This window comes from Cyprinodon variegatus, unplaced genomic scaffold, assembly GCF_000732505.1.
Source record: "Cyprinodon variegatus isolate N-32 unplaced genomic scaffold, C_variegatus-1.0 Scaffold353, whole genome shotgun sequence".
NCBI lineage: Eukaryota > Metazoa > Chordata > Actinopteri > Cyprinodontiformes > Cyprinodontidae > Cyprinodon > Cyprinodon variegatus.
The window spans coordinates 63,338-75,359 of NW_015150806.1; the positions used below are offsets into that span (position 1 = coordinate 63,338).

General features: G+C 35.4%; 2 protein-coding genes across 4 annotated transcripts in view; both read right to left on the minus strand.

Annotated features, from left to right (window-relative positions):
- The window catches only part of upf3a (UPF3 regulator of nonsense transcripts homolog A (yeast)), an 11,863-nt gene extending 10,566 nt beyond the window's left edge, over nucleotides 1-1,297 (minus strand). For all 3 annotated transcript variants that reach the window (XM_015385968.1, XM_015385967.1, XM_015385969.1), the window contains exon 1: nucleotides 1,115-1,297. In XM_015385968.1, coding sequence (XP_015241454.1) covers nucleotides 1,115-1,255 — 141 coding nt within the window. In that variant the 5' untranslated portion in view covers nucleotides 1,256-1,297. The remainder of the gene's footprint in view (nucleotides 1-1,114) is intronic.
- Nucleotides 1,298-2,578: 1,281 nt separating this feature from the next.
- cdc16 (cell division cycle 16) overlaps nucleotides 2,579-12,022 on the minus strand; it is a 12,245-nt gene continuing 2,801 nt past the window's right edge. Inside the window, exons 6-18 of the mRNA XM_015385971.1 lie at nucleotides 11,076-11,235; nucleotides 10,861-10,955; nucleotides 8,415-8,548; nucleotides 7,984-8,063; nucleotides 7,852-7,901; nucleotides 7,689-7,762; nucleotides 7,477-7,602; nucleotides 6,649-6,801; nucleotides 6,417-6,480; nucleotides 6,273-6,334; nucleotides 5,042-5,177; nucleotides 3,586-3,676; nucleotides 2,579-3,354 (exon numbers count right to left, since the gene is read on the minus strand). Coding sequence (XP_015241457.1) covers nucleotides 3,101-3,354; nucleotides 3,586-3,676; nucleotides 5,042-5,177; nucleotides 6,273-6,334; nucleotides 6,417-6,480; nucleotides 6,649-6,801; nucleotides 7,477-7,602; nucleotides 7,689-7,762; nucleotides 7,852-7,901; nucleotides 7,984-8,063; nucleotides 8,415-8,548; nucleotides 10,861-10,955; nucleotides 11,076-11,235 — 1,479 coding nt within the window. The 3' untranslated portion in view covers nucleotides 2,579-3,100. The remainder of the gene's footprint in view (nucleotides 3,355-3,585; nucleotides 3,677-5,041; nucleotides 5,178-6,272; nucleotides 6,335-6,416; nucleotides 6,481-6,648; nucleotides 6,802-7,476; nucleotides 7,603-7,688; nucleotides 7,763-7,851; nucleotides 7,902-7,983; nucleotides 8,064-8,414; nucleotides 8,549-10,860; nucleotides 10,956-11,075; nucleotides 11,236-12,022) is intronic.

A 12,022-nucleotide genomic window follows, 5' to 3' on the forward strand; every position in this document is an offset into this window, starting at 1 on the left:
TATATATATATATATATAGTATTTTTTTTTCTCTCTAAAGGTTTCCCGTCTCTAAACTTTCCAGGTGAGATTGTACTCCTTAAAAACTTTATTTTTTGTTATTTTTTATGGCTTTTCCTCAAGGCTGCATGGTAGTACAGTTGTTGGCACTACTGCCTTGCAGTGTAAGGTCATTCTGCATAGAGGTTGCATGTTTACCCAGACCATGCATCAGTGATGCTAAAGTCCATTTAAACATTTTTCATATAGTTTTGAGGAATTTTTCAGGACACACACCAACATATCAGTTCTGCTTCCAGTCTTAATCACTTAAAGGCATGGAATGTGCTTAACAGCACATTGATGGATTTTATTTCATAAGGGTTAGATTCTCAAAAAATCTACTAATACAAAAACAACAAGGTAAGTTTAAATCATGTCAACAGCAATACCTAGTACAATGTATAATGTGCAATTACTATTTTATACCTTTTGCAAAAACCTGATTCTTCGAATTTGACACCCAGTGCAATAACGGAATACATAAATACCTATCTATATGAAAACCCATGTAAATACCCTGTGCAACAGCCCTGTATAAGTATGTGGAAAAACTGTATATACTATATATATCCGATGCACCTTTTTCCTTTGGCACCTTCCTCTCTTTTTGACTGATGTAATGAGTAAATTTTTCCAGTGTGAGATCAATAAAGTTAATCAATCAACCAAACAAACAAACAAACAAAAGACAACGAATGACAAAACAGGATACTATTAATATATCGTTTAGTACTAAATGATGTGGAGGAGTAGAAATGCAGCTAAAACTAATAATGTTATCAAGTAACAGGAGATGTAACCTTTTGCAGTCAATGTTTACAGGATTCTTTCAACCTTCACCTGTTCAGTTTAGCTTCATAGGAAAAAATAAGCAAATTAATTTATATTTTGGTTACAATTAAATAGCAAACAACGATTAAAATCAATGTGTTTTTTTTGGATTCGCTCCTAAAATCCCTGTAATCTGGCCGCGCTGTCCATCCTGTTGCTGTCCTTGGTGCTGAAACATCCCTTCCTCCCGCCGAGTCTCCATGTCTGCATTCCGCTCGTGAACAACAGCTCGACTACGTACCTTCGTGAAAACCTCCCTTTTCTCTTCTTTCAGCTTAGCACTGGCGGGGGCGTTTTCCTGTTCTCCTTGAAAGTCTTTCAAATGAATCTCGACGACTCCTTTATCTTTACCCGCGGTCATTTGGTCCTTATCAGACCTCATTTCTTCCCATCTCCCTCAAATTCGTTTGGTGTTGTTACCGAGTCCTCGCGAGACTGTAGGAGCCAAATATCGCGAGAGGCGAAATACTTTTTTTTTTTTTTAAACAGATCCCCTTTTATTTGGTTATATTTTTACTTCTTAAGTATAGTTCTTTATTTTTTTCTGTTTTGTAGATAAATTGCTGAAGTAAATGATCGAAAAGGGGAGTTTAATTTGAAACAGACAGGGTTCTGAGGTCAGTCTGTCTCAGCTGGCTGCAGACTGGTGGTTTTGTGCGGCTCACTTGTCACAGAGCTGCAGGCGTCAGTTTCTGCAGCCTTTTTCACCATCAGTCTTTTGTAATCTCGGCATGGCACTGAAAAGAAGCACAATCATAGCATATATCAACACTACCACTTGATAGTTGTATTTTCCAGAAGCAAAAGATCAACTTATCTACCCCATATAGTTTACCATTGTAACCTAAGCAACTTACCATGGATAAATGCATGGTTTCCACTGCTGGTTTCCACAGGCAGCCTGGGTCCCTCTGGCGCTGACACCGAGCTATTCAAGTTGGGCACAAGAGTAGAGCAGGTATCTGGATCTTGACAGATTCGATCATTAGTGTAAGTGCCTGTCGATTGAGAAGGAGTACAGCCCATATCTCCTCTAATTAACAGGGATAACCTCCAATGGACGCAGTCCTGCTCTTAGGCAGATAACACATATGGTCTGTATACAGGATTCAGGGAAGGTATCACCAGTTGCGGTTGGTGCGTAAATGCTCCCTGGGTGAGCCCCTCCTTCTGTTTTCCAATGCACAGCTGAACATAAGCCTTCTCCTACATCAAAAGCATGTTAATCTGCTAAACATTAAACCTGCTCTATGGATCATAACTATGAATTCAAGTAAAAGGTAACCTTTCAAAGGTTCAATTTAATTTCCAAGTATTATACTTTACTATACTTTATTTACATTACACAAAGTAAACCTTGCACGTTTTTACTTCTTGTCCACCTTTGATTTTTTGAAAAATCCAACTTAACTCAGATGTTTTTTTTCAACATCAGCCTAAAAAAGCAAATTTTAAAACAGAAATAATCAAATTTTAAAACAGAAATAATCAAATTTCATGCACTTTATCCCCAGACTTTAGGCCGCGAATCACAAACCATATATACAGTCATTGGACTGGACAAGAATTGGAAAACTCCTTTAACTAACGGGTAACCACTTCAGCCCTACTTTATCCCCCGCCCCGCCCAGCACAGGCACTTCCAATAAAGAATTCTACAAAGCAGATACGCACCATGAATCACTCCGTCACACATACAAAAACAAGACATACCAACCTTTTAAGATAAATGCATGGTTTATTGTAGCCATAACAAAATTCACTAAATCTGATTATACTCAGCTGGCTCTTTCTTCAGAGTGAAAATCCACAGGTTAATTAGCAGGGAGGATCCTGCATCAGGCATTTACAAGTAACTTACATGTTCGTCTGATGTGAGGTGTAGGGCTGTGTTTGCTTTTGTCAGATGGCCACATTTCCATTGTTTTTAACCTAAGGTAAAACATATTCAACCCTTTGGGGAAAAAAAAGGCATGTTTTCAGTTCCCCTCCTTTAAAGTGCATTCTTGTGAAATTACGGTCTTGACCATGTGCTGTACACAAATTCAGTCACTTATGTTAAAAATGTTCACAAGAGCATTCTTATACAAAATAACACACAGCATGGGGAATCCACATTGTGGAGGACAGCTGTTTAAGTTGTTGGCTGACTGTTGTCCTCAGGATTGGATACGTGTACCTATGACAACCAGTTGCTACAACAGATCCACCACCTGACAGGATGAAATCACGTGCTGGTGTCTGATAAAGTGTCCAGCATCATGTCGCTCTCATACATATCACACTCCAGAGTTAACGAGAGCCGTAATGGCGTCTCCAGCATCATCTTTTCTTGATTGGATGCTGGCGTTTCCAATGTCGACAAGTTCGTCTCCTCAGACCTTGGCGTAGCTTGAAGCTCATTTGATTCTGGTTTGCTCAACATCTTCATCAGTGCTGGAGTGTTCAAACTGCTTCGAACCTTGTCATCGATGTCGGTGCCTATTTAAAAAGCATAAAACATCATTTTGCATGTTTACAAAGCTTTTTGTCTCTTCAATTTTTAATGGCAAAAATAAAGTTTGTTGACATTTCAGTTGTCAAAAAAGAAAACTTAAATGCAACTTTAAACAGTGAAGGGAAATTGTGTCTCAATCTTTCAGATTAAATGAAGTAGCAGAAAGAAAAAAAAAGAAATCAACAAATTACATTTGTTGTTTTTAAATAACAAACCTATATACGCATCTGTGTCCCCGATGTACATTTCAATGCAATGGCCAAGCATGGTCACTGAGAATGTGTCGTCCCTTTTCAACCCAAGAGCCTGTCATAAAAAAGGAACAAAAAATGAAATTACTGTGGCATAAGATTTTAAAAAATCCAATCAAAATAAATAAAAACACAGAAAATTTTTATATCTAAACTGTGATCAACCATCAATAAAACAAATTTTGATTGTTCTATAATGTATTGTTCTTTATGCTTACAATTAGTTATCAATTAATCAGTTCATTAAAAGGCGCCCTGAACTTATTGATCGACAGCAATTAAAAGGTCAGTGGCCCTTTTCCTTAAAACCTTAGTTTTTACTTACATAAATATGGTCCTTCCCCAACAAAGTATTTTTTTTCCCACAATATTGAGAATAAACAAACAAATATATATATATATATATATATATATATATATATATATTGTAATTTAATGTTCCAGATGTATTCAATACTGACCGAATAAATCTTTTCTCACACATTATTAATCGTAGACACATTCCAAAACCTATTGGGTAACTAAATACAAAAAAAGGAGTAGAATCGAACATGGAAAACACTTTTAATCCACCAGGAAAAGAAATGTAAAACTACTAACTAAAGACAGGGTATATGACTGATGTGGCGCCACACTATTTGCCACTATGTGTCAATGAAGTAAACAGCAACTTTGACACAACAGACCATGAATCAGTGGTGGGAGCCACAGTTTTGTTATCCTGCTTCCAAAGGGGTGGTTGATGTTGTACTTAAAGGGATGTTAAAACTTGGCTCCATTACATGTATTAACTAATAACCAATTCTTATTGCCAACATGTCTTTTCTTTAAGGTTACGAAGGCTTTGTGTTGTGAATTTTAGCTTTCTTTTCATCCACCCTCGCCCTTTTAGCACATCGGTCATTTTTGGTTGGCTCATGGTGCTCTGCCATGCAGCACTTTATATGTATACAAACAACCACATGAAGTGGATTCTACGTCCTTGTTGCCATTAGTGTAAAATAATCCCACACTGCCTTCTGGGTTGATTCATGTTTGTTTTGTTTTTTTATCTAGCAGTCTCAGCCATCACTTCTTCTCTTGCAACTGCCTGTAAGGCTCCAATTTAAGATAAGCACTGGAGCACTCTTCTGGACAGTGGTAATACTACAATTAATTAAATTACTCTTTTTAATCATACAAACCTAATTTTACTCAGATAAACCATAAATCAACAATCAATCATAAGTCAATAATTTGTAAGGCTGCGTACAGTGTTTTTTTTTTTTTTAAAGTGAAATCCGACTGTAAATACTGTAAATACTTTCCCTATTCTAGCACGCCTAAAGGTAAACATATTTTCTCATTATATCATTAATATATCATGATGAAAATTTACACAGACTTAAGAAAGAAGAGGGATCAAGACTTTTAAACTTACTGTATGAAAGTAGTCTATTGCGCTTTCAAAGTCTCCCATGAGGCTGTGCACATATCCTATAGCAGAATACGTAGAGGCATGCTGTGGGATCAACACCAGCGCTTGGCGATGATACTCTAGAGCCTGGTCGTACTTTCTGGAATATTAAACACCATTAAGAAACCTGTTATCCAAGGATTTAAAATGATTTGAAAAGTGAAAATAACAACACAATTAACATTTTCTAAATTAACAGATATATATATATTTTTTTTTAAAGGATGCACATTTTTTTAATTTTCCGACAGCTTTAGAAGCTAGGTAGTTAAGAGCGCATTAAAAATGAATGAACAGGTTCCAGATAGAACAGACTTAAATTGTAATTCTTTCCTGATTGTTATTCACTTTTTAACTCTAGGGGAAAAAAACATTTACCGGTAGATAAAATTTGACTTATACCACAGATCAACAGATACAGTTTTTTTGGGCCAATAACAACTATTTTGACATCAACTATTTTGACAATTAATCCCAGATATTAGCTGCCAATATTTTTGGTCCGATTATCAGAGCCAATATCGATGTTTCTTCTATCTATTTACATAATAAAATGACACATAAAAACAGAGAATACACAAATTATGATTAAAATCAACAAAACAAACAATGGATAAAAACAATGGTTGGATTTTATTTACCAGTGCATGGGTAATGCAGGTACTTCATGCAAGCTTAAGGTATTGGCTGCTAAATGTACTAATGAATTGACCAAAGCATGCATATATTGGTCAGAAAGATAAGGGGAAAAAACAGCTTCTATTGACCAAAAGTGTCTCTAATGCATGCCCTTAAATATGTTCACACATGGTTTCATTTTAATTCAATTCAATTCAGTTTATTTATATAGCGCCAAATTCACAACACATGTCATCTCAAGGCACTTTACAGTTCAACCAGATAATACAGTAAAATTGATACAAAGTTTTCTATCTAAGGAAAACCAGTTGATTGCATTGACTACTTTTTTAGAGTATTCACACTATCCCATCTAAATTGGCCATATCAATCAAACCACTGCACCAGGAAAGGGCTGGGGACCAAATAAAATTCCTTTCATTCATCACGTATATGTTTCAGCAATAAGACCTAAAGCTAGGGTCATGGCAGGGTGATGGTATTGTTTACTCATGAGAACAGGACATAAAGTTATCTAAAAAGAAAATCAAATGGCGTAACCAGAGCCAACACTTACTTTAGTTTTCGACACACATGACCTAAATTGTTCAACAAAGGCTCCCACTTGTCCACAGTAACCTGAAATCAAAACAAAAGTCAATAAGTTAACCCTTTAAAGGAGTGTATGTTTATTCATGCATCACACTGAAACAGCTGTCACCTCGGTCCCTATGGCTTTGATTTTCTCCATTGCATCAAGAAATAACTTTTCTGCCGTCTTCCAGCTGTACAAACCAAAGAAAAAAAAAACATGCAAACAGTCAATGAAAAACTCTTACATATCATCAATATTATCACAGTATAGTATGGCAATTTTTTAATCAGCAGTGGTCAATTCAATAAAACAATAACAATAGCAAAATTAACTTAAAAAAATACTGCAGTATACTCACTCTCCATTTTGAAATGCAACCACTGCCACCTCGTGTATAACAAACGGGTCTTCTGGGGCGATACTAAGCGCCTGGCTAAAAAAACGCTCAGCCAGCTTGGAGTTGTTAGTTAGACCGTACTCCAGTCCAATGTAGAGCATAGGCAAGTGACATCTGTGAGAACAAACAGCAAGCAATATAAAAATATAGAGTTCAATTGTTTAAAAAAACATTTTATTCACAGGAAAAGGCAACATTTGGCAAGAAAAACAGGGACAGCAGTGGAGAAAATAAACTTCATTCCAAACTGGAAGGATCCAGTTTATTTAGTCTCCATCAATTATTATTATATTACTGATGTGAAATGAATTTCTAGAGTAAATAAGCACATGGTCCTTAAATTGTGAGAGATATTTAAAAATTTTCTCTGACTTATAATAAAAACTTTCAAGTTATTCTAATTAAATTTACTTTACTTAGCTCCTCTGTTGTCTTGAGCCTATACAAGAAAAAAAAAATATCCTATGTGAATTCTCTGGTTTAAAACCTTTACACCCTGGTGGCCTGATAAAGCATACCAATTGCCTGTTTCCACATAGAGCAAAATATATGTTTCTGTTTACTTAAAGTATATTCACATATTTTTGGGAACTTGCTGAAGCTCAAACTGATCATCAAAATCTGCAATAAAAATAGATTTGAACATGGTATCACTGCTGGTATCAGGTAATCCGGGCTTAGTGCTTCAGAACAGGTTTATCTAATCATTCTTCCAACCGCTACCATGTGAAGGTTGATGGAGCCGACTGAAAAGGTGACAGCATCGATTGGACACCAGTTGTTACCTACCCTTTCATGAGCTGAGCAGCAGTGAAATATGCAGCCATGGCTTGATCATGTTCACTCTCCACTGCAAACGAGTGGCCATAAGCGATCCATGCGGGACCATAAGTGCGATCCAGAGTGGTGGCTTTGCTACCGAAAATATACAAAGAAACACCAGGTTACAGTCTAAAGAGGCTTTAGGCAGAAAACTATTTCTCTTGATTGCAAAGATCTACCTAAGGTATCGCCTGGCATGTTCATTCTTGTTGCCAACCATGAGATAGTAGCACCCAACAGCAAACCAGGACACCTAGAACATGTTGATTTGTTTTTAATGCGTAAAAAGTAGTTCCAACAAATAAATAAAAACTAAAAAAAACAAAACAAAACAACACTCACTGGGTTGTTGGGGTACAGGTCTACAAGTCTGTGCGAAAGGTAAAACAACTCTGTAGGGAAACAAGAAAGAAATCAGGTCTAAAAAGTCCACTAAATTTTCTCTTTAAATAAATGTACACTAAGTTCAGTCACCATTTGCTTTTCCAAGCTCAACCAACGTCCCTATGTGAACCGGTAAACAGTTGGCATGAAAAGGGTCTTTAACCATCACTCTGAAATGCAAACATGTTCAAAACAAACATGTAATTAGATTTCTTTGAAACCAATGGAAAATTTTGGTTTTAGAAGCCAAAAACAAGTCAAAGCTAGATAATATATTCAACGTCCTGTTTTTCATAGGAAGTGGGTAAAAAGAAAAAAAGAAAGAAAAGAAAAGATAAAGCATACTTGCAAAGTGTTGCACCTGCTGTTTTTTCCACTATTTGTGACTATTGGTTTATGCAAAATGCTTACAAAAGGAGTTCAGTGGCTACTAACCACAATGAGAAAATAGATTGTATGCTAGTTTACAGAGCAGTTGTGAATTTATTGCTCAATATATATAAATAATAGTGGACACTTACGTTGATGTGAGTTTGTAGCACATCTTGAAATCGCAGTTATAATAATGCCTCTCAGCAAGAGACACAACTACATCCAAGTTGTCTTGGAGACCATTGACCATCTCAGGCACCACCAGATCACTGGGCTTGTTATACTGCAGAGAAACAGAATTTAAGAGCAAAAGAGGGTTCACACAAATACTGAACGTGAAAATTACAAGTTATCTTTGCAAGAGCGAAAACAGGAAAAAAGACCCTGATAAAAATCTTTGAAAATGTGTTACCAGATAAAAAAGAAAAACATAAGAAGCAAAACTTTGAATGACTTTGTAGTTTGAGAAGTGAGATGTCATAATAATAATAAATAATAATACTTGTTACTAAAGTAAATTGGGTAAATGTTTATTCTAAATAATCTTGGATGACATCATTTTAAATCAAAATACTGAACAATATCATGGTTCTCAAGTAGTACTTACTAAAAAAGGACAACATAAAAATTTCAAATTGAATGAATTAAAGGTTTTCGTTGCATCCAAAAATACCGTAATACACAACGACAACAAACAAAAAAAACAATATTAAAAAGATATTAACACTTTGAAAAAAGAGCGCTCTTTAATGTTCATTCTATGTAAAGAAATGGAAAATGTTATCCCACAAAAGATTGCTTACTTTTCATTTAAAAAATGACAAATCAGTCATACAAGTATCAGAATATTTACTTAACATGCCTGAAGTGTGGGTTGTGCAAGATGAAAAATGTAATGGCTTTTTGAAAATTACACAATAAAATTTTTTCCCTCACACATTAAAGATGTTTACAAAATATTTCCTTGGTTAACATTTTAATTCAAACTGTAATTTAAAAAATAAATAATAAAAATAAATAACTTTTTTACGCTTCATTTTAAGACGAATTATAGAGGAAGTTATATCCTTCTATGCATTGCAGTACGCAGCTAGTCTTTAGCCTCTACTTTAAACATCCGCTACAGTAGGGGTCCCCAACCCTAGTCCTCAGTGAACCCTGCCTTGCATGTTTTAGACTTCGTTCGAGCACAACTGATTCAAATGAAGGCACCTCCTCTACAATCAAGCGCTGCCTGTTAATCATCCGTTCGTCTATGGTGTGACTCAACACGGAAGCACCTAAGACATGCAGGACAGGGGTCCCTGGGGAACAAGGATGGGAACCACTGGGCTACACTGATGCACACATCATCCCCACACTGCTGCTGCTGTGAACAATGGAGGTAGTCGCGATTTCTTGACTATGCAAACACACAGCTCTAATACTTTTCATTGGATAATGTGATTCAGATAGATGAAGTTCATTTTAAAGGTGCAGGTTTAGGCCCTTTTCAGAGAGGAACTGGGAAACCAGCAACAGGTGGTGGCGGGGGATGAGGGGAATGTGTTGGCATGGGCATCTCTACCCACTGAATGTAACCCTTGTTAAACATTTAAGAAATATTTGATTTATCTGATTAATAACAGATTTATTAAGCGTGGTACTCTCTCTTTTATTGTTACTCTATGTCTCTCTACCACAGATCTCCGTCTCTCGTCTGTCTGTGACAAATCAAACTTCTTAGGGTTTCTACTTTGCAGCCTAAACAGTGAGTCAGATTTAGAAGCAGGTACATCAAAATAAACAAAATGCATAAACACACACACGTAGATTATGGGAGCTTGGTATGTAAATCCACCAGTAACACATTTTAGGTTTTCTGTGGAGGTTTGATCGATCTGAGTGTCTTGATCTTTCACTCACTGCACCTGAAAATCTACAGGATAATGTTGCTGATGCTGTTTGTAACGTTATTGGAACTTAATAAAATTCAGTGTTAATTTGATTAATACATGTTATGATAATGGGGTTGTGGTATTTTAACTTCTTTTTTTTATGATGCATGTTTGTTGTGGTTATTTGAGCATGATCAAACATGCAGCCTTAACTACAGCTACACAAAAAGGTTTGTTTTTTTGAAAAAAGCATTTTGGGTTGGGGTTTTTGTAAGGGTTTTTTTTTATGTACAATTAAACTAAGAACTCCCGCTATTTTAGTCTATAAAAAGCTAAACAACATATGTACTTGGATACAATATTCTAAGTTATATAAAAAACATTTAACGATCAGCAAGTCTGCCTTGATGCATAAAGAGGTGATATTTAAATTTCTTATTTTCTTAGAAACTTGCAGCACATTCATATATTTTATCTGTTGTAGTTGTTAAAAGTAAAACCCATCTACCAGGGAATAACTGCTGAATCTTTCAAAATGACAACTTATCATATAGAAATACTGGATTTGTTGCCTGTTGTTCCATTTATCATCAGAATATCTATTTATTTTATCTATAGAATGATACCATCCATTCACATTGCCTCAAATTTTAAAAAGTGCTTTTCTGTGCAAAAACAAAGCATTTTTTCACAAAAAAGCAACTGCAGAGCCTCTTACCTTCTTTAATTTATTTTCAAAAAGAAAGCGTAACAGCTCCTCCTCTTCCTCAGTCCCCTGCTGACTAAGAGGAAGTGAGTCCAAGAAGTCTTTTTCTAATGCAGGAAGAAAAGAATGTATGTAAAATGAAAATCATTACAGAAGTCACAAAGAAATAAGTGATTCAAATGATAAAAAATAATGAAAATGACATTATTCCCAAAGATGACCCTAACCTTCTTGTGCGGTCAACATGTGGTGAGATGTTAAAAGGTCAAAGGCTTCAAAGCAGTAGACATCTAGTTTCAAGGCCTCTTTGTAGCTGAAGGTGGCCAGGGGCCTGTTGTCCATAGCATCATAGATTTTACCCCGCAGGAGGCAGATGGAGCTACTGATCTGAATGTTTTAGAGGGGAAAATAGAACCGAGAGAGAGAAAGAAATGTAAAACAGAATAGAAATATCCTTTATAAAAGAAGCAAATAAAAACCTTTAACCAGGACCTCAAGTCTGTTTAAAAAGAGCAGTTTTTCCCAATTATTTCAATAAATGTTATACCTAAAAAGAGCTTTTTACACTCTGTCAGTTTGGACTTTGTAGATTTAAATGTCACATCTAATCATTTTTAAAACAGACTTCTTTCTATAACTTTAACTCTGAGCCCAGATTTTTTACACACATTGGATAAAATAAATTTTTTTAGGTGTAGCTTGTTTTAGTCAATAATTAAAATTAGTTCAACTTACTAAAAGCCAAATGATAATAGGGGATTATTTTATTATTTCATTAATCCCCTGTAGAGAATTCTGAGAAAATCATGGATTTAGTCTGAAAATGTATTATGTATTTTTGTAAATGGCAGTAGGGCCACTAGGAGGAGCCAAACGAATTAGATTTTGTTACATATTGTACAGTCAGGAATAGGTCCCAGTTTGAACAAATAAGTAAAAATAAAAATAGAAAAAAATGTTTCCCCACAAAAGTTACCAACTGCACCTTTTAAAATTAGAACCTTAAATAAACCAAAACGAAAAAGTATTGAAGTTTTTCAGAAAGTCCAGTTAATCATACCAGGCCTTCTTGAAGATTAAGATGTTTAACTCACAACATTTGAATAAGAGACTATTTCTAAAGCATTCATCAGATATACTGCCACCTTTTGATATCATCATTCTAAAATAAAAA